The sequence below is a fragment of the Tachysurus vachellii genome, chromosome 1, assembly GCF_030014155.1.
Source record: "Tachysurus vachellii isolate PV-2020 chromosome 1, HZAU_Pvac_v1, whole genome shotgun sequence".
Classification (NCBI taxonomy): Eukaryota; Metazoa; Chordata; class Actinopteri; order Siluriformes; family Bagridae; genus Tachysurus; species Tachysurus vachellii.
Genome location: NC_083460.1, coordinates 27,589,715 through 27,611,279, shown reverse-complemented (window position 1 = coordinate 27,611,279; position 21,565 = coordinate 27,589,715). Strand labels below are relative to the sequence as shown.

Here is a 21,565-nt window from a genome sequence, read left to right as displayed (position 1 = left end):
TTATTATTATTATTATTATTATTATTATTATTATTATTATTATTGTTATTGTGGAGATTTAAATGTCAGTAAATCAACAGATATTTAAAACCTGGAAATAAATACTAGAAAATGGTATCAAATATTATACGTATTTATTCTGCTTGTAAATCATGAATCACCAGACTACTATTCCCCTTTTAAGTGCAATATAATAAAATTCACAGCCTTGTGTGGTACAAAACTAAAACTATACAAATAAAAAGAAATCAGAAATTGTGATTATTTGAAAACAAATCAACAGAAATGTTCACTACACTGTTCAGTCTGTTCAAGCTCTTTCCCAGTGACACTGAAAAAGTGATACATATAAAGATGTTTTGTAATCTTTAACCCTGAGTAGCTCATGCAGGATCAGGAAAAGCAGTGATTTTATTGTGATTTCAACAACACACCCAAAAACACATCTAACAACTGTAATGTCACAATCATGTTGAATATGAGGGGGTTGTACAAGTTACCTACAATAATGATACACTTCACAATCATAAACAGCAGCCCAGCTGAGTACATGTGGCTTTGAACTAAAACAATCAAACAAACAGGGAAAATGTTTCACGACCTGGGATTAGTCATCAGTGCTTTATTTTTGGGAGAGTCAGTTTCCCTGAGAGGTGCAAACATTCAAACGGTGAATGGAGAATCAAAAATAAAAGCCATTTTCAAATATCAAATTTCACATTTTATATAAAAATAGTGCAGGCACATTCATTGATTATTCATAACAGTGATTAACTAACAAGAGAAAACTCACTTGTGCTGTGTATGGCTCATAAGCTAGAAATAAATGAATGTATTGATAAAGTTAAAAGAAAAGAATTTGTGTGCATGCAATTGTGTGTATGTATCCTAATTTCCACTGCCTCCGTACAGCTCCACAGTGCTGGAGCTCAGGGTTCGACTGTCTCTCAGCCGTCTGCCTGCTCTGCCACTCTGTGAACAGAAAGAGTTTAAGCTGAATAAAAAAGTGGTGTTTTATGCAGTTTTATTCAAATACATTGATGATACACAAAAACCTCTTGCTGAATGACCAGGACTACTCTTGGTGTAGAAGCTCATACAATATACAATAAAGTATAATCGCTCAAAATGTCTAGTTTGACTGCTGTGGTCCTGCTATTCAAAAATTCAGGAAGCAAACATTTTTCAATGCATCCATTCATTTTCTGTAGTGACTCAAGGCACAAGGTAAGAGTGGAGAACACTTAGATAGGGTGCCAATGCCTCACAGGCAACAATTACATACACACACACACACTCAGACATCCATTCACACACTACAATGAAGAGATGGCAATCGGCCCACAGCATATGTCTACTGTATGGAGTCTACTGTATGGAGATACTCCTGAAGCAAGAGGAGAACTGGACAAACACAGGGTGGATACAGGAATCAAACTCCAACCCTTGAGGCAAACATGCTAACCAGTAAGCCACTGTGCTTCCCTGGAAAATGTGAAATAGTTTCAGAGTGAAAAAAAAAAAAAGCTTATTTTCTCTTCCAATCTGCCTGGTTACAGGAACATATGTCATAAGTTAGCTGATAGCCAGCTTTATGTTACGAAAGAGTGAAAACAGAATGGTTTTTTGTTTTTTGTTTGCTTGTGCAATAAACAAATCACACTTCAATGTAAGATGATGCTCTAAAAATGTCTACTCATGTTGTTTTGGTTGTATTTATACAATTCTTGTTTCATTCTAACCAGATTCCACCTAAATAGATTAGTATAGAATGAAGCTTAAGCTTAAACCCTAAAGCTTCCTGTGAAGACACAGATCTCTGTGAACAGACCCAATGTCAGCAAATCTCTACAGCAAATGTTTTCATAATTATTAAGCAATATGTAAAACATGATCATAAGTGTCTTGACAAATGTTTACAGGAGTAGCAAACAATGCTGTTCTCAATACTGGTTAATTAACCCTGAATCATCTTACCTGAAAAGGATCATAGTTGTCTCCTGTCCTGTTCAGGTAATTCAGTGAGGCTGCTCTCTTCAAGCTACAGGAAATCAATGATAAAGTGCAGTTATAAAAGCTGTATGAAATAAAATTCCATGTATCAAAATATCTTTGGAAATATCGTGCAAGGGGGAGCCTGTGCCTATCTCAGGCGTCATCGGGCATCAAGGCAGGATACACCCTGGACGGAGTGCCAACCCATCGCAGGGCACACACACACACACTCTCATTAATATCGTGCAAGGTAAAAATAAAAATTAAAATGAAAGGAAGTCAGCAGTTCTGTGGTAATCTGTGTACTAGATCTGCACAGTCTTATAAAAACAGTAAAGTCATACAGAATTGTAGAATTGAAAAGAAATATATGCCATAAAATATGGCATAAATTGATATTGAGCAACAGTCTGGTTGAATAGAAAGCACTAAAATGTAGGATATTACAAATTTATAGAATCTTTAGTAAATACCTTTGGGATATGTAAATAAATGCAAATCTTACTAAGGGTTAGGGGAATCTTGCAGTATGGTGTCCTGCAGTTTCTTCACCAGCATCTCACTGCTCCTGCGAAGCACCTCTCGCATTTTCCCCAGAGAACCAGTCCTTTTCAAAACGCCATCCTACACACACACACACACACACACACACACACACACACACACACACACACACACACACACACACACACAAATGTTTGTTTAATTATAATGGAACACTACATAACCTACATAGGTATGTGTACAAATAAACCTTGGTATTTGGTTCTTTATGTTTTTCAAGTAAAAGCTGCAGTAAGACTTACTAAATATAGTTTAATATTTGGATTAACTGCACAATGAAATTCCTTTTTTCCTTTTCAAAACTGTCAGATTTTCCATTCATGGTGGGGTGTTTTGCTGGCACACACACCTGAATTAAATACTTACATGCAAACACTGTATTGTCAAATTGTAAAGTTATTTAGCGTAGCATATGCAACATCTCTCTCTCTCTCTCGCTCTCGCTCTCGCTCTCTCGCTCTCTCTCTCTGTCACACATACAGACACACACACAAACACACACACACACCTCATACAAGAACTAACAAACAGCTCAGGTCAATCGGTGCTTGCTGGATTACAGCAGTATTTGTGATAAACCTTGTTTCCATGGAAAACAAGATGTAATTCACCACATGGGAGAAAGCCAATAATCAGCGAGCTACAGAGCAGATCACTCCTTTACAGATGAAAAGCCATTTACTGGCTTGTCAAACAACACTGACATGCCATCAACACTGACTTTACTACAGATAAACACACCGAACACACTCACACACACACAAACACATTACACCTGTGGTCTTTTGGCAAACTAAAAGTAGCTTCTAAACTAGCCGTGGAGGAATTTCATGTCAAGCATGTGCAGCCTATACAGATAATTCAACAAGAAACTGTGTTAATGGGGTGTAGATTTTAATGTTATTTACATTAAATGTTATTTACATTAATGTAATGTTATTTACATTACTGCTGGTTGGAAACAGAACTGCATTTGCGATGAATATATGGATCTACACACACTAAGGATATATCAGGGTCCACACACACACACTTTTAATCATCGTAAGATGAATAATGGATATTTCTTAACTGGTATCATCAATTGTGATGTAAATAATAACAAATAATAAAAGCAATAAATGCTAGTTCTTATCTTAACAAAGCAAGCCAATTAAAGAGAAAAAAGTTCGGGCATATTTTTAAAAGAAAAATGCTTAGTTAATTAAAAACTTTATCATTACAGCACTGGGTTTCAACCGTTTCTTGTGTTTCTTGTAAGAAGCTCACGTCCAGCTGCCATTTTAAGAATAGACTTGTAATTCCTTTAGGCCTTTTCCATAGTCACATTCTTTCCCTTTTTTTTTAAAAGTAAGCTTCTTTTGCAAACACAATGGCTGCATCGCTCAGTCTGCCTCACTCATTAGCACAGACTAAAGGCCAAGCTCTTTACACCAAGAACATTTTGAAAGCCTTTGCTGCCCCACACTGAGATACTCTTTCTTTGTAAATGATGTCTCAAAACTCCTCTTAGTGTGTGAAGCCCTGCACAAAACAACTTGCAACTCTGCTCTTTCATAAGCAAACGCATAACAGTACAAGAATCAGTATAGAAAACTGCATGTCTCCATAAGCTTGGAATCATTAAGATAATCATTAAGACTGGTGGTGGATTTCCGTAGGCACAAACAAAACTTCATTACCCCAGTGATCATTCAGGGAAAGGACATTGTGAGAGGGGACTCTTACAAATACCTGGGTGTTCATCTGAACAGCAAACTGGACTGGACAGACAATACTGAGGCAAGTATCTACAAGAAAGGGCAGAGTAGACTCTTTCTGCTGAGGAGACTAAGGTCTTTTGGAGTGCAGGGAGAGCTTAGGGTAGACTTTACAATCAAAGCTGTTCCCAGTGAACCAGTCACCATAATTACACACTGTATTACTGTTTAATTGTATAATAACAATAACAAAGTATTTAAAACAATAAGCAATAACAGAAATTTTTAAAAACGTGCAATATTACCTGTATGCAATATGTCTGTTAGCGTAACTATTTACTTGTGGTCTCTTTTTTTCCCTTCTCTGTAGCTGTGTATATCCTTTCCTTGTGCTGTGTATATACTGTATATTGTATTATGTCTCTATTCTTATATATATATATATATATATTTCTTTCTCTTTGCTGCTGTAACAGAGAAATTTCCCCATTGTGGGATGAATAAAGGTATATCTTATCTTATCTTATCTTATAACTGAATTCAGAGTCTTATAACTATTGCTTTACAGAATTATTTATATATTATCAAATGGCTAAATATAACACAATTACTTTATGCACGTTCAAGTGCAAAGTGTTTACAATAAGTTTACAATAAAGTTACCAGGAAAAGAAATCCAGTAAGTCTTTATTATTTATAGCTTTTTCCTTAATGACTAATTTTCATTTAATGAAAGTAAAATCCTTGTACTAGCATTTTAAATACTGTAGACTAAACTGTACATTTAGAATATCAGGTTTATAAAGTGAGTTGGTAAATAAACAAATGTGAGCAAGACAACAAACTGTCTCACAGCCCCATGCTAAACCCCTGACTGATGTGTTTCTTTAGAGCGTTTAATGTTTAACCCAGCTGTGGTTGTTCACTGTGTAGCCGTGAAGTTGTAATTTAACCCAACACAAAAGAGCAACAATCATGTGTTATGCTGCTGAATTATATTACCATGTCACATGTCCCACTGTTCACTCACCCAGTTCATGTTACTCTCCAATAACACTCCAATTTAAGTTCTGGTTTCTGTGTCTTTCTTTTTTAAGCATGTGTTGTTGTTGTTCATATGTTATCTTAGATGTCATAGTCTCACTTATAGTCCAGATGTTTTCTCCCTAGTGTCCTCTGTTCATGTATTAGTCCTTGTTTTCTCTGTGTTTGGTTACCTTTTTCAACGTATCTGAAAACGCCTGCACTTGTATGCACATCCTCTACAATTCCTGACAGTAACAAATCCAAAATGAAGCCAAAAAAAAAACATCCTAGAGAGAGAAAGGTTTAAAATAGGAATTACAGGACAAGTGAGAAATTCAGAGAGAAATGCAATCAGAACTGATTTGTTGTGGGAGCAAAAGGAGGAACATTAAAAGAAGGAAGATGGTGGAAGAAGGCAGAAAAAACACTAAACCATTAAAAACTATACTAATAATAAAAACATTCTTAGCTAAAGTGTTTAGTTCAAAGACTAGAAATCAACAACAATGAAAACTAATGTCTCTTTAAAGATTTCTGAGCCAGATTCTGCTTTGAGGTAAATTGGTGTGTCATGAATTACCTTTGCTTGTTTATTTATTCATCTGGTTACTCATTTGCACTATCTGCTGGATCAATTGAATCTGAAGTGTTCAGAGTGCTGAGCGTGATACAGAAATACAGCCGGAATCAGAAAACTGCCTACTGCACAGCAACATTCACACCAGGGGGGTAATTAAAACCCTCCTGGTCCTGACCAGGCAGTCACTAAAGATGAACACATGCAGAATACACTCCATGTATATATCTGAGGTGGTGAGGGTTATTGCTCTTTAGCAATCAGGGGACTTAATTATACCCTATTCTATTATATATATATAATAGAATAATATTTAGGGTTATTTATGTTCGTATTTTCTGGCCAAATGAGTCCTTTTCATCTTTGATTTGTTTCTTGTAAGGGCCAATAGCTCTAACCACATCATCCATCACTATCCAAATGGGAAGTTGTAAAATGCACTAGCGACCTCATTGCTAATTAAATGATACAGTGCTGAATAAGTACAGGCTGAGACCCACTGTTGGAGAGGTTTGGCTTGAGAAGAATTCCCTCTAATGGCCCAGATACAACTCTCCCAGGCAACAGTTAAACGAAAAATGATGATGATTTATACAATCTGACTACAGTGTAGTTGTTTAGAAAATTCTGAGACTGGGATACGCTTAATGGTCTGTGTAGGTACCCTACAACACTGGGCTTTCCGCTTTAGTAAGCTAGAATGTAAATGTAAAATAAAAAATAATTTATATATATGCAATCTGATATTTTACACTGTACATTCCTAAAACCTGGGTTGTTAATTCTATGTTAGTGGTGTCGACAACAGTGATTTATACATTTATACATTTTAGAAATATCTGCTCTAACTACAAGGCTGATTGTGTTTTGTATAAAAACTTAGAATCGGGTTTGCTTATGTTGTATTACAGTATGTGTGTGTGTGTGTGTGTTGCCTATTGTATAACATTGTACTGTAGAGTTTAGAATGTGCAGTATGCATGTTTACCTGGAGTGTTAGTAAAAAGCACTCACCCCACGCCACTCCACATTGCCATCATCTCTAGGTTCATACTTAACGCTGTAATTAGATGAGCTTCTCCTCCGGAACTCATCATTCAGTGGCTCCAACGTGACGCCCTGGTGCAGACACACAAGCATAAAAAACAAACTTCCTGCTGATTTAACGTAATATGGAGTAAAACCTAAAGAAGAGCAAAATTATGTTTTTTCAAATTAAGAATTGCAAATCAGATTAGTCATCTGATGCAGGTTAGGCCTGGCAGGAATAACTGGCAATACTACTATTAAATAAGTGAATAAGAGACTGAGATGAGTACAGAAAAGACTTTATTATTACAAAAACAGCGCTTATTTACAAGTCTGCAGTATCCAGGTGAGATTATTTACTGAAACATGGATCTGACTGTATTTAGGAAGAACAATTCTTTAGGAAATCCATGTAGGAGCAGGTAAAGCAGTGGAATGTGAGGGCAGGATGCATGAGAGAATGAATGAAATCGAATAGTTGAATTGAAAGACAACGTATGAATAGTTGAAGATTGAATAGCTAAGAGTAAAGAACTGAGGTTTGAGGTGTGTCTGTGTAATGTACCTGTCATTAGGAACAGATCTGTGTGATTAAAAAAAGTAACCGAGTAGGTTATAGGATGTTCGTAGATTTGTCAGAGGATTCAGGGGATTGGAATAACCTGAGATGGTGTGACACTGACCTGTTTGTATGTTCTCATGGCGTAATCCTCCATAAAATCTGCTGCTTGCTTTTTGTCAAGATGTCGATACAGAGCTCCGAGACTCCGTATGGCGCTGTTTATTATAGGGCTATGAAAAATCACACAACACATTCAAATCTGATGCTCAAAGCTGTGTGTCTCAGACTCTATCTATCTGTTTAATATGGTTACTGAACAATCCATAGTAGTTACTAGTAAATATGCCTGAACTTACTGAATAATTAAAGGTTCAATAAAAATAGAAAGAAATGATTTGTAAGCTAAACCTGCACAAACACATGGCTTCTCGACAACGGATGTATTGGGATAAGAGCGTTAATGCTGAAAGAATCTGCTTGTGTGAACATAGCAGTGTAATTAGGCCTTGTTTGGCTCACCTGGTCACATGGCAGGCTTTATATTCAGCATAATGAGTATCATTACCCCCCGGGCCCTAAGGGGGAGAGAGTGGAGAAATAAAAACTCTCTCAGATGTGAATCTTGGCTAATTGGGAGATCTTCAGTATGTGGCGATGGATAATAGTGAAAAATGTGACTCTGGGTTCTCTAGACCATGACACATTTGATTAGTGACTTACTCTGTCTTCTTCAGCATGCATCCAGACCGGTTTGTTTTCAGCTAGAAGGAGAGAAACAGGGATACAGGTTCAAAGCTACAAAATAAAAGTTATACAGCCATGCTGGCGAATTTTCCTGACTATACACATACAGCTAAAAACAACTCTACATTCAGATACAAATAACCTAATCCAACAACCGATGTGAAGCGCCACTGGTTAATTATTGTATGTCGTATATCTGTATCTTGAGATGTCTGACGTGGAAAAGTTTATACAATTCATTTTCAAATAATGGCAAAAAAAAAAAAAAAAAAAACAGATCAGAAAAATTTCAAATTCATTGACATGCTGATTTATTGAAACCAGGATTACAGAAATCAACAGAATTAATTAAAATCATATCAATAAATCAAAACATTTTTTGTTGATCAGACAGAATAATCAGACAGATCAGACAGTAGAAAGGTTGAAGCAAATGTAACAACAATTTAAATAAGTAAATTAAAGCACAAACTATAAAGTAAATAATAAATAATCAATGAAGGAAAAATACACATGCAAACATTCATATGTACATACAGAAACATGTCATAACAGTTATAAGAGTCTGATGATGTAAACGGCCAAAATTTTTTCATTTACCCCAAATTCAATCAAGACATATTTGAGGTCTTAATGTCAAGAAACTTAAATTTTCCTCAAATTAAATAATCTCAAACCTATATAAAAACGTCTGTAGATATTTCTATACAGCCATCTATATAAATGCAAAAAAGCCCAGAACACAGCTAAAAACTTCCTCGGATGATAATATTGTTCCAAGTTTTAGTTTTGATTTGTTGAAAGGTTTTTTACCTTTTATATGGAGTAAAAACTGTATAACTTCACATGCATTTTCTGTCTTTTATATTTTAGACAGTCCTACAGTAAACACTGACAAATGAAGCCTTTTTTTTAGACTAGTAACAAAATAATGCAACGTTTAGTAACTCTCGTTCTTCAGGACATGAAGTGGTCAGCTTGAGCTTCTCTCAGCGACATCTTGGCCTATTTGTTAAACATGTAAATAACATTGCAGAGAAAAAGAAATAGTGTGAGAGGCCAAGGAGTAACAAAAGTAATAATCAAAACCAAGAGACACATACATATAATCAGTAATCAGTATTGTAGTGTTCTGAGTAGAGGGTTAAATTTACATTATTGTAAATGTAAGAGAAACAAAATATGAATTAGTATGAGACAATAAACTTATGAACAAGAATTGCATTTTCTACACAGATTTGTAGAAAACAGACCAGAAATGATTAGATTAGGTCTTCAGTAAATGCCAAAAAACTCCTGATCTCATCTTTGGGAAGCTGTACAGTGACTTGTGTAACTGTTTGATCTTATTAGCTATATTTATTAGTCAGTTAGTCTAGGTATTCGCAGCGTTTACTCACCATCTACTGTTCCAAATTCCTTCTTGTGAGCTTGTGTAAGAATCTCTTTGTACAGGATCTCAGCCTCCTTGTATTTACCCTGTTTTAGATAGCAGGAGGCCTAGAATAAATACAAAAACAATACTATCAGTTGTCAATGGCATTGTGAACATGTGTCTGAGAGAGAGAGAGAAGAGAGAGAGAGAGAGAGAGAGAGAGAGAGAGAGAGAGAATTATGATCCAGACAGTTAAACAGAACATAAGCTCACCCCATAAATGACCACATTCTACCCGTTGTATATGTATGCATTTTAACTTGCTTTTAATAAGTACTGAGATCTCTGTTGAGTTTTTGACACTAATATTGTGTGAGGATCCCAGGACTTTTTCACAACAGTTGTTCTCAAATATTCCACAAATCCTAAAAGCCAATTTCATGGAAAAATAATTGCATGATTTAGGGTTCGCTGTGTGGTTTATAGGTTCAAAGTTGGGGTGGGGATTAGTTTGATCAGGCCAGTCATGCTTTCTATGAGTAGTAGAAGGGGAGTGATTTGTAAAGAAGAAGAAGAAGAAGAAGAAGAAGAAGAAGAAGAAGAAGAAGAAGAAGAAGAAGAAGTAAAAAGAATGAGAAAAATCTTAGCAAAAATCCAAAGATCCTATTGGGTTCTGAGCATGTTGGTGCTTGGACCCCTAATCTAACATTGGAGTGCTGTTCTGTGGTACATGTAAAAAAAAACCAAAGAACCAAATTGTCTGGACACCAATTACCATCAAGTGTCGTGCTGGTTCTCACCAGATTGTTTTTTGTTTTAGCAACATTGGGGTCATCATGACCCAGATTCTTCTCATATATGTCGAGGGCTCTGCAGTAGTAATACTCAACCTCCTCATACTTGCATTGGTTCTGACAAACCAGTGCCAGGTTATTCAGCTGCTTGGCCACATCTGGGTGCTCTGAGCCCAGGACCTGGACACCAACACAGACACACAATTGACCAAGAATAAGAAATAAATATCAGGATCCAATATGTAAAGCTGTTAGAGATAACTCAGAGTCATGCTGTTAATGTAGCCAAACGTGGTTCTACAAAGTACTGACACAGTAAACTAGCAGTTGTTAGCATTTTTCTGTCTGATTATCCTCTGAGTTACAATAAACAAAAAAGATTATGCAAATGTTTATTGTGTTTAGAACGATTAAACTGCAGGTTGTAAATTAAGAGATGTAAATAAATGGAAAGCACTGTACATAGGTATGTACAATGGGACATGCTATAAAAAGTAATCAAAGATGAAGTGATGTATATACACGGCAATTTTACAAATTGAACAATACTTTAATCCCTAAGGATTAAGGAACAACACGGTATAATTTATACTTTATTTTTTTATAGTTCTTTCTAATTGTCAGTTCTACCCAAGCCTTAAAATCCTTTTCCAGTCACAATCTACAAACATGACAACAGCAGACTTCACTTGCCACAATGCACACACACACAAACAAGTTTTATTACAGTTTAATTGTTATGATCACCATATTTTCTATTAATTTTGTGCAATTAATCTCAACGTATAGAATTAAAAAGAAATCAGGAGCTGAATAATTAAGCCTGATACCTTCTCTCTCAGCTCCAGAGCTCTTTTACACAGCGGCTCGGCCTCCTTGAACTTCCCCATCTTCCCGTTCAGCACTGCAAGGTTATTCAGCGTGGCAGCCACCTGCAGGTGAAGCAACATTGTTAAAATAGTAAGTGTGGAGAACGGTGAGAGTCACTATTAAACTGACTGTGACTACTGAGGCCTGACCACAGTATGGAGTTGAAATTGAAACTATTCAAGTTATTTTTGTACTGTCTCATTGTGTGTGTGTGTGTTGGAGCTTACTGAGGGATGCTCCTCACCCAGAGTCCTCTCTCTGATTGTCACGGCATCATATAGGAGACGAGATGCTTCTTTAAAATTACTCTGGTGCCTTTAATAGAAAGAGGACATAAACAACTTAATTAGAATATTTGTGCATATTAATATACCTCTTCAAACAAGCCCCAGATGCAAAAAAGGACATGTTTCAAAGTTTGTACTAATACATGCAATCAGTTCAAACAAATGAATTATTTTATTGCCACAAATCTGATATAAAATGAGTCAGGACGCTGTTGTATTTCAGTGTGAGACATTGTCCCTTCCATTGGAATAATCGTACACAGAATTTTAGCGGTTGAAGATAACGCCTTTGAATTTGTGAAGTTTATGAACAACACTTGTTGCATCTCAGAGAGTTCAAATAGTTTTGATATCACAATTTACTTTGAAGATAGAAACATTTGTGTGGAAAAAAACAAAACTATTTGTTTTTCTTACTTTTCTATGAATATATTGCCACTAGTAGGCTGGATAGAAATGGAAATACTTAAGAAATGCTACATATTTATATGAGCCATTAACCATCTCTGAAAAGGGACACCCCAAAACAGGTGGAAATTGAGAGTTATGCTAAAAATAATAAAGAGAAACAAAAGTGTTTTCAAAAATCCCTGCCTGTTAACACAAAGTGGAAAAACTAAAAAAGTGAAATGAAACTACAAGGTGATGTTAGTTTCTACTCATCAATTCACATTTGTCTTACTATCTTTATGAAGTCTATCTGTTGCAATAATTATTAATGCACCTAATTCATTTTCTGCCTAAACCTCAGTCTAACCCATTATCCACAGGAACCTAAATGATTTTTAATTATAAAATCTGCAGTTTAAAAAACAGTTTTTTTGCCAGGGCCCAACAAGATAAAAACTGTAAGATATCCCTGTCATTGTGGTGACATTTGGTGCCCCATAAAATAAATTACTACAGATTATAATCAGAGGCCTGGGTTAATAAAACATTCACTGTAAAACTAGTGTAGAAACAACAAGCTAAGATTTCAGGATACATGCCCATGACTTGGCTAGGATCAGGCTTTTTCTTCTTTGGCTCCCAAATTGTGTAATTCCCTGCCCTCAGAGATTGGGAATGCAGAATCCCTGGGTGTTTTTAAATCCCACCTTAAAACGTACTTTATTGGGGTAGCTTTTATGTGATTTCTTTGTTTGTTATTTATTGGCTTTTTATTTTTTGTATGGTTAGTTTTAGTGTCTGTAATGTTATGTGTATCTGTTAATTTCATCTTTTATATCAAGCACTTTGAGAAGCTACTTTTAAAGGCGATATACAAAATATAGATTATTATTTGTATTTTTATTATTATTATTATTATTATTATTATTATTATTATTATTATTATTATTATTATTATTATCATCATTATTATTATTATTATTATTATTATTATTTTTCCATAGCAAATATATGAGAACTGGCCTGTATACATAAGCAAGGATGTTGAGCATGGCTGCTACGTCGGGGTGATTATGGCCCACTGTTCTCTCCAGGTCGTCCAGAGCCTGTTTACATAATGGCACTGCCACTTCGTAGCGGCCTTGGTTGGTGTACTGCATCACCAGGTTATAGAAGGTTCTGAAGCTGTCAGGCACCTCACATCCCTGCTTGGCTGCTGCCATTGCCACATTGCTCGCTTGCTGTGATGCTGAACACACCAAGAAAATTCATAATTCCAAAAAGACACACTTTCTTCTTCAATAACGAAGCTGAGCAACACTTCAAAGATGTCATTTATAGAAATAGATGAGAGAAATGTCCTACTTTGTGGTTGATTCGCCTCCTCATCTTCAGGGAACAGCTCATCCAAAGGATCTTTTGATGTCTCCTCATTTTCCGCGTCCTGCTGCAAAATTCCCATTTATAACATCCTCAGCATTACTCTGAGTACAATCACCAATATTTCCCTCTAGCATTCTAAAAAAAACTTTATGTAAATACTTCTTTTTGCAACTAACAGTAAAAAAGCTGTTAAAACTTTATATTTATTATTAAATATACTTAATATTTATTTTTAACCTGGGTATCAAATAACATTGTATATAGGCCAAAATATGAATTTCAGCATGAAAATTGTGTTTACATCAAATTTTTATAGTAAAAATGTATTGACACGTTTACCTTGAAGGTAATGTTTTGTAGGAAGGTTTGCTATGTAAGGGATCATGGGAAAATGGCATGCAAGAATTTGCTGTTCAATGAAGCACAAATGAACATTGATTACTATCCTCTATGCTGGTGGCTCATCTGACATTGTAAACACTGGTCTGTTGCCTTGTGGCCACATCTCATATGTTTACATCTACGATAAAGTGAAGAGGCCTTTATTTGTCACATATACATTACAGCCCAGTGAAATTTTTTTATTTGCATATCATTGCTTGTTAGCTTGGATCAGTTATGATATAGAAACATGAAAAAGAAAGGCTTAGTGGTTTAACAGTGGCAGCTTAATGGTGCTGGGGTTTAAGGCCCTCAGCTTCTGATCAGTGACCTCAAAATATTAACCAGTGAGCCACCATTCTGCACTAGGTCAGAAAAAACACCTAGAAAACACCTAAAAAAAAAAGTTCACTGTGAGAGGAAGTGAAAACCAAAGCAGGATTGAAAAATTAAGGAGAGGAAATCTAGCAGACTTTTAGGAAATTTTGCAGAAGCATAATGAGGTCATCTGTTAGAGGAAGTTATGTGAAGGTAAACTGAACACTTGATGCTAACACAACAACAACAACAACAAAAACAGCCAAAAAGAATTTCAGCTGGACAAGCGGAAATTAGTATCACTGCAATGACAAAAGCTAAAATGTGGCAAGCTTGAAGACTTGCTGTGTAATGATTTATTCCACACAATCTAAAGCATAACAGAGACACTCTGATGCTTAACACTGGGCAAGGTGTTCTTTTCATCAGCTTATGTTCACAGCGCTTGTTTGCAGAATGCATCTGACAGTGTTGCAGATTTCAGATGTTCATTTGTGTGATGAGGATTTTGCATATAAGGATTTTGTGTGGAGCAACTAAGCGCTTCATTCGTTCAAACAGCGAAAGTGGGATGTAGACTAGCGTAGGATGTAACAAAAAATAAAAACCTGAAAACCTGCGATTTAATCAAAAATCTTACAAAACACAGACTTCTTAAAATCCAAATATTTACTGACCTTAAACCATGTTATTGACGAATAAGACCTATCTGATTAATGGTTGGCACTACATTAAAAACCTCTTAGATAGTGTGTATGTTCTACCTCTGGCAAGGTTTCCTGGTCGTACTGCTTGAGCTGGTTCATGAACTCCAGGTGCTTCTTCTCCTCCTCTACCTGGGCTAAAGTCTGCTCAGACATTTGCAGTTTCTGCTGCACGTTGGCCAGTTCCTCCCACAGCCATTTGTTCTCCTGGACAAGCCGCCGCACCTGAGCTCGCAGTTTCTGTTTCTCTGCTTCCACTGCATTCAGGTGTGCAGCCAGTGCCGTCATCACCTGCAGGGGTAACACATGTAACACAGGCAAGCCTGCTAATGTATCCCTCAATTCAAACATGGCATTTAAAACAAGGAACTTCTGCTTATTGGATGATTTTTGATCAGATTATTATAATCTAACAAGCTTTTCAGTCTATTACATCTGACTTCCTATTTTTAGATCCTTGTCTAAGCCTAACCTTTACCCTTCTGATCCAACCCTTTAACTGGGTCAAATCTTTCCTTACCTGTGCCTCCTCCAGGCCCAGTTCGATCATCTCCACAGACTTGTGCAGCAGTGAAGATTTCTCATGCACCAGGCCAGCCTCCTCGTCCATGTTCAAGTACCTGATGGTTTCTATCAAGCTGTGCAGCATGAGACTGTGGTCGCTCTTCAGCGCCTCCAGACCTTGGATTACCATCTTGGTTTTGGAGATAATCTGCTCCTGTGTTAGTCTCTCCAGCTTCTCCTCACAGCAGAACACCATGGTGGACATGCTCTCACTGGGAGAATGTAAAGGAAATTCAGTGTTCAAATTGTGTGCAAACTATCTTGTGATTTATTCATGCAGTCTTTCATTTGTAGTATTTCTAAAGCGTATTTAATTAAATGATCTCAGACAACACAAAAATCCAGAAATAATAAGAAACACAAACTTAACAAAACAAGATTGAACCTAAATAGTCTGAGTCTGTGTGAGTTTTTGTCTGTTCTCGAGACAAGCAACTTGTCTGGTTTACACTTTGAACTAAGAAATTACAGGGAAGTTAGCGGTTACAAAGTCCAAGTTAAAAATTAAATAATGTTTAGACAATAGATATACTTAACTTTTTACATTTTAGACATCAAACATTAAAGTGTAGTCTGTTTTAACTAAACGTTTTCATCTGCAACGTGTCCATGCACTCATTTAGAAAATCTTATATGGCTGAGGTGTGGCTTTGGAGAAAACATTAAAATGAGAGACTGTAACTGAGGGTTAACTTTCAGAACAGTTTCTGTTCAAATTACTAGGTATTAAATTACTAGAACACATAAAAGATATATATTAAACTATATATTGCAATTTTAATTTGTTTCTCACTGCAATTATTATTCAAGCACATCTTAGATTCTGCAGCATTTTCACACATGTAATGTGTCTCTATTCCTCCTTTGTTGTGATCAGACGCAAGACAAAACACACACTCACACACTCACACACACACACACACACACACACACACACACACACACACACACACACACACACATTATAACATTATTTAAATTTAAATAAAATCATGCTTTATATGTGGCTGTCATTAAAATGGCTAGCATTGAAGACAGTATTTAGGCAACGTAAAGCACATCTTTCTAAATCATTGCATGATTCGTGAACAGTTTATAAAACCTCTGGTTGTTCTAATGCCTGAAAACATCAGATAGGTACATCTCTGTAAAGCCTCCAGATGCCCCATCTTTCTCATACTCCTGGCGTCTGTTATCAAAGCATTCTGCTTTCTACATGGTTGAAATATAAAATATCTGGGAAGATTAAAGCCACTGCAGTTCAACATTAACCCAGAAGTGTCATAAACATGAACTAAATATTAAACAATCAAAGAGTAATCTAGCCATATTCTCCCATTCAAGAGCAAATGAACACAACAGTGATGGAAGCTTGCCATTTTAAACACTCACCTACACAAGGCAGTTAATTTTGTGTTGCAATGATAACAAGCAAATAAAGACATTTTAAAATTCACTCACAGCTTTCCAATGTTGTTTCTTTTGTTTTTCTTCTCATACAGTTGCCAAGCCTCATGTATGTGTGTGTGTGTGTGTGTGTGTGTGTGTGTGTGTGTGTGTGTGTGTGTGAGAGAGAGAGAGAGAGAGAGAGAGAGAGAGAGAGAGAGAGAGAGAGAGTGTGTCACATGCAATAATTTTGAAACGTGGGTAAATTTTTAAGCCAGGTCATGTTTTTGAATATTTGCCAAAATTCTCCTCGCATTATGGTTACTTTAATAAAACAACTAGCCTAGACAGTGTGCACAGATTGAGGTGTGGCTTTGGAGAAAACATTAAAATGAGAGACTGTAGTTGAGGATTAACTTTCAACAGCTTCCATTCAAATGACTGCATATTAAATTACTAGAACACACAAAAGATATACTGTATATTAAATTGATTAATTGATTAATACACACACACACACACACACACCACACACGCACACACACACCACACACACACACACGCACACACACACACACACCACACACACACACACACACACCACACACACACACACACGCACACACACCACACACACACCACCACACACACACACACACACACACACACACCACACACACACACACACACACCACACACGCACACACACCACACACACACCACCACACACACACACACACACACACACCACACACACACACATACACACACAAGAGAAACAACATTGGAAAGCTGTGAGTGAATTCTAAAATGAATATTATGACTATTAACCAAGCCAAACAAAATAACCAAAGACTAATGTATGAAATTAATAAATGACCCGAGTGAGTCACAGTGACACTTTTCAACTCTCTCAAAACTTTCCAGTGTTCCATTAACAGGCCAATAATAATAATAATAATAATAAATAAAACAAACAAACAAACAAACAAACAAACAAACAAATAAATAAATAATAATAATAATAATGGGGATGTGGTAGCCTAGTGTTTAAGGTGTTGGGCTACCAATCGGAAGGTTGTGATTTCGAATCCTAAGTCCACCAAGCTGCCACTGCTGGGCCCCTGAGCAAGGCCCTTAACCCTCAATTGCTCAGTTGTATAAAAATCAGATAAAAAAAAGTAATTTGCTCTGGATAAGGGTGTCTGCTAAATGCTGTAAATGTAAATGTAATATTAATAATGTAAGGCTCGTAGTAATCACAAATCCAGTATGCAGAAATGTTTGGATTAATACAGATGCTCTATGAGGTTGTGTTGAACAGATACATAGATCAGTGTCCAGTCTTATCTGGAAAGGTGTGGCTTCAGATTTACATTCCAACCAAGCAGAAGCAACACCTGAGTAAGATTCTATGCAGTGATGGACTGGCACTCTGTCCTGGGTGTCACCTATCTTGTGTCAAGAAGTCCACAAGGATAAACTCCAGGTTCCTGTGGAGGGATGGGTGGACAGCAGCTATAACCATTCTCTTACATCATAATGCTGCATGCTCAGCTTCTGTTTTACTTCTGATGGATTTTTCATTTCATCTTTCAGTTTTGTCAAAAGGTCTTGCTGGAGCTTTGACACCTGCAGAAACCCTGTTGGAATCCACCACGCAGAAAAGACAAGCCCTGAATCCATGATTCCTGATCACAAACTACTGAAGCCTGGCAGAAGATGCTCCTTTCAATTGAGTCTTAATTAGACCTGATGATGGATACCCTTATCTATCTATTTACTGGTTTTACTTCATAAGTCATGCTGTGGTACATATCAAAATAAAAATAGTATTGTGATATGTGTCTCTATCTCTATGTGAGAGCAAATTATGTCCAAAGAGATATAAAGATGGGCCACATTGCAGATGGCTGTTTTGAAATTCAAAATTCAAACAAATTCAGCCTCTCCCTTCAGAATAGCAGCTAAAGCCATGCCTCCTAAACTGGAACACTTAACAGCTAGAGCAAGGCAGAACCTTTCTGTATTCACTGAATAAAACTTATTAAAACTTTTATTATATGCATTTTCTTTTATTCATTTTCCACTACATCACAACACACTCTTGCACTATAGTATTTATCACTGCATTACAATAGAGCTGAGAATTTGGGGATTGTGACAACTGTAGTAGCAAAACATCAAGAACACTGAATACTTTGTCAATCGGATAATAATAATGCAAACGTGCAGTAAGTATAACAGAAAATGTGGACAATCTAAAGGCCCAAGCACTAGTTTATGGCATTTTGGAGACACATTATCCAGAGTGACTTACAATTTATACGACTGAATGTGAAGGGCTTTGCTCAGGGGCCCAGCAGTGGCAGCTTGGTAGACCTGGGATTCAAACTCACAACCTTACAATCAGTAGTCTAATGCCTTAACCAATGAGCTACCACATCAAAGCCAAGGACTTCCAGTGAGCCACTGTAATGTCTTTTAAAGACCATCTTGATACTCTCTAGATTTGGATTCCAAACCATACTGGATTAAAAATAATATATGTAGGGATCTGTAGTTTATAGTCAGGCCAACCGGGATCGTTACTACAAACAATCCCACACACTGAGCTAAGGCAGTAATGATCCAGAATAAACATACAGTAAAAAATACAGACTTGCTGTCCATCAGAAATGTAAAAGAAGACACAATGAGCACGACAAAAGATTTTTTATTGTTTTCATCATTGTTGAAATTGTAATTCTTACTTTTAACTAAGCTAAGTTAATATTTTTATTCCTTCGGCTGCTCCCTGTTTGGGGTCACTACAGCGGATCACGTGGTGCGCATATTAAATATGCCACAGGTTTTTCGCCGGATGCCCTATCTGACGCAATCTTTATCACTTACATTACAGCAGGTATAAACAGTCCTTCCACCCTAAAGGCTTTGTCATGTTGGATAATTTAAAGGAAGATCTTTACCCTTGACTATTGTAAACTATAAACTACAGCTAGAGACTACAAAAAATACAAAATACTAAATAATCAGCTCCTTACAGAATCCTCATATCAACAATTACAAATGGTTTTCTCTGGTTATGTGGCACATAAACCAACAAGTCCCTGTGTAAGCTGTTACTGTAGAAAATTAATCAACAACTTTAGAATTGGGAAATCACCTGTGCTGTAAAGTATGCGTTTTGAAAGCAGTTGCAATTATATCATATGCTGTAGGACACACAGGAATACAAGCCCGACCACTGTCTTTACCTCAGAGGAGTCATAATCATGCCTCATATTTGCTTTCCCTTAATAACACCAGGTCATAGTCCACTGTGTTATTACACTCCAGAGAGCAAAATCTTGCTTTGTCATCACACAAACAAAGACTCGTCAAGCTCCATGAAAGAGCACTTAGAAAATCACCCATGCAATACACAGCAAACATTTCTCCCTGAGACACATACAAAGAAATATCGGTGTAAAATTTAAAAGACTTAGTGCCATAATTTGATCCTAATTTAAAGAAATTTATTAAGAACTACACAATATGACTAAAATAAGCAAATACATATATATGACGCATTCTGTTGCGATATACCTTGCAAAGTATTAAAGACCAATCAGTGAACTCTTGATGTGACATGGTTAAAAATAAGTCTGTTGACTGAAATAATTTCATTGTAATTGGATCATGTGCATGCCCTGATTAATTCAAAGCGCCATTTGAATTCTGACAACTTTAAAAAAAACAAACCAGAATCTAAATTGAATCAAGGGCTCATTCACATTTTATATATATTTTTAATATACTTATCAATATCTCAAACCTCATACTTATAAGAATGACTAACAAAAGCGGGCAAACTCCTGACAGAAATATTTAATGTATTTGTTAAATTGTTGCCCCATACTTTATTTTTCACTTAGTATAGTGTCATGATCGGTAACCATGTTCACCTTCTCAGTATGAACACACAAGAGATTACTCACAATTTGTTTACATATTGTACCATTTTACATATTTATTCTGCTCTGGTACATTTGAACATGAAGGAAACATGTTTTTCATGTGGTGTTTCCATTGTTTTCCATTTTCAGCTGGTGGTAGAAAGAATTTGAGTAGATTTAGATATAGATTTAGAGGTATAAAGGTTAATCATGACCCGTGTATATGTGTTTAAGACTGTGAGCACAAAGTTAACATACCAGATACACTTCACAGATCAGCAGCTCAGCTCCAGCTCCAGTAACAGTGTGTGTGTGTGTGTGTGTGTGTGTGTGTGTGTGTGTGTGTGTGTGATGACCCGGTTAACAGCAGTCCTCCAGTGTAACGACATCCAGAAAATCCTCCAGCACAGACAGAGCAGTATCTCCAGCACAGACAGCAGACTGAGCTCTGAGGCTCTGTTGTGAGGATCAGGAGGTGGGAGTTGTGTTTAAAGGAAACGCCCAGCTGTTCATTTCCCCCATAAACTTTCAGCACAGTAAAAGATCTAATCTCATGACCACATTTAAGTCACGTCAACAACCAGAGAGCTATCTTAGTTCTGAGATACATTACATTTCAAGCTAGTTCACGATTTCCTATACACTTATTAAAGGAGTTGAATGCATAAAAATACACATTGTTTCCCCACTCTTTAATGCAAAACATTCTTGATCCATCAAAGTCCTGTGCACAGCCTACTTTAGGTCACCCTGCAGAATTTTAGTTGGCTAGTTTATCTTATTTATGAAAAACCAACAAACAAAAAAAAACTATTCATGATTCCACCCACTTTAATAACAGCCAAAGATCTAGCTGAATAAAATTCTATTCAATTCAATTCATTTGTTTAGTGCTTTTAACAATTCACATTGTCTCAAAGCAGCTTCACAGAAGTATAGAAACAAAATAAAAAACAAATAAATAAATACATGAATTTA

General features: G+C 36.4%; 1 protein-coding gene across 6 annotated transcripts; it reads right to left on the bottom strand.

The window, feature by feature from the left end:
* Positions 1–112: 112 nt before the first annotated feature.
* On the bottom strand, positions 113–21,035 carry klc4 (kinesin light chain 4). Of its 6 annotated transcripts, none has more exons than XM_060880893.1 (16): positions 20,846–21,035; positions 15,220–15,475; positions 14,760–14,990; positions 13,279–13,360; positions 12,937–13,162; positions 11,464–11,551; positions 11,197–11,298; positions 10,373–10,546; positions 9,598–9,697; positions 8,174–8,214; positions 7,973–8,028; positions 7,575–7,683; positions 6,877–6,981; positions 2,501–2,619; positions 1,978–2,041; positions 113–972 (listed from the first exon to the last, which is right to left on the bottom strand). In XM_060880893.1, the coding sequence occupies exons 2-16, from the start codon at positions 15,466–15,468 to the stop codon at positions 889–891; spliced, it is 1,830 nt and encodes a 609-aa protein (XP_060736876.1). In that variant the 5' UTR covers positions 15,469–15,475; positions 20,846–21,035; the 3' UTR covers positions 113–888. The 6 variants fall into 6 exon arrangements, with proteins under 6 accessions (XP_060736876.1, XP_060736894.1, XP_060736912.1 ...); XM_060880911.1 differs by having other exon boundaries at positions 13,279–13,357; XM_060880929.1 differs by lacking the exon at positions 20,846–21,035 and adding an exon at positions 16,725–16,743 and having other exon boundaries at positions 13,279–13,357.
* Between the last annotated feature and the right edge of the window lie 530 nt (positions 21,036–21,565).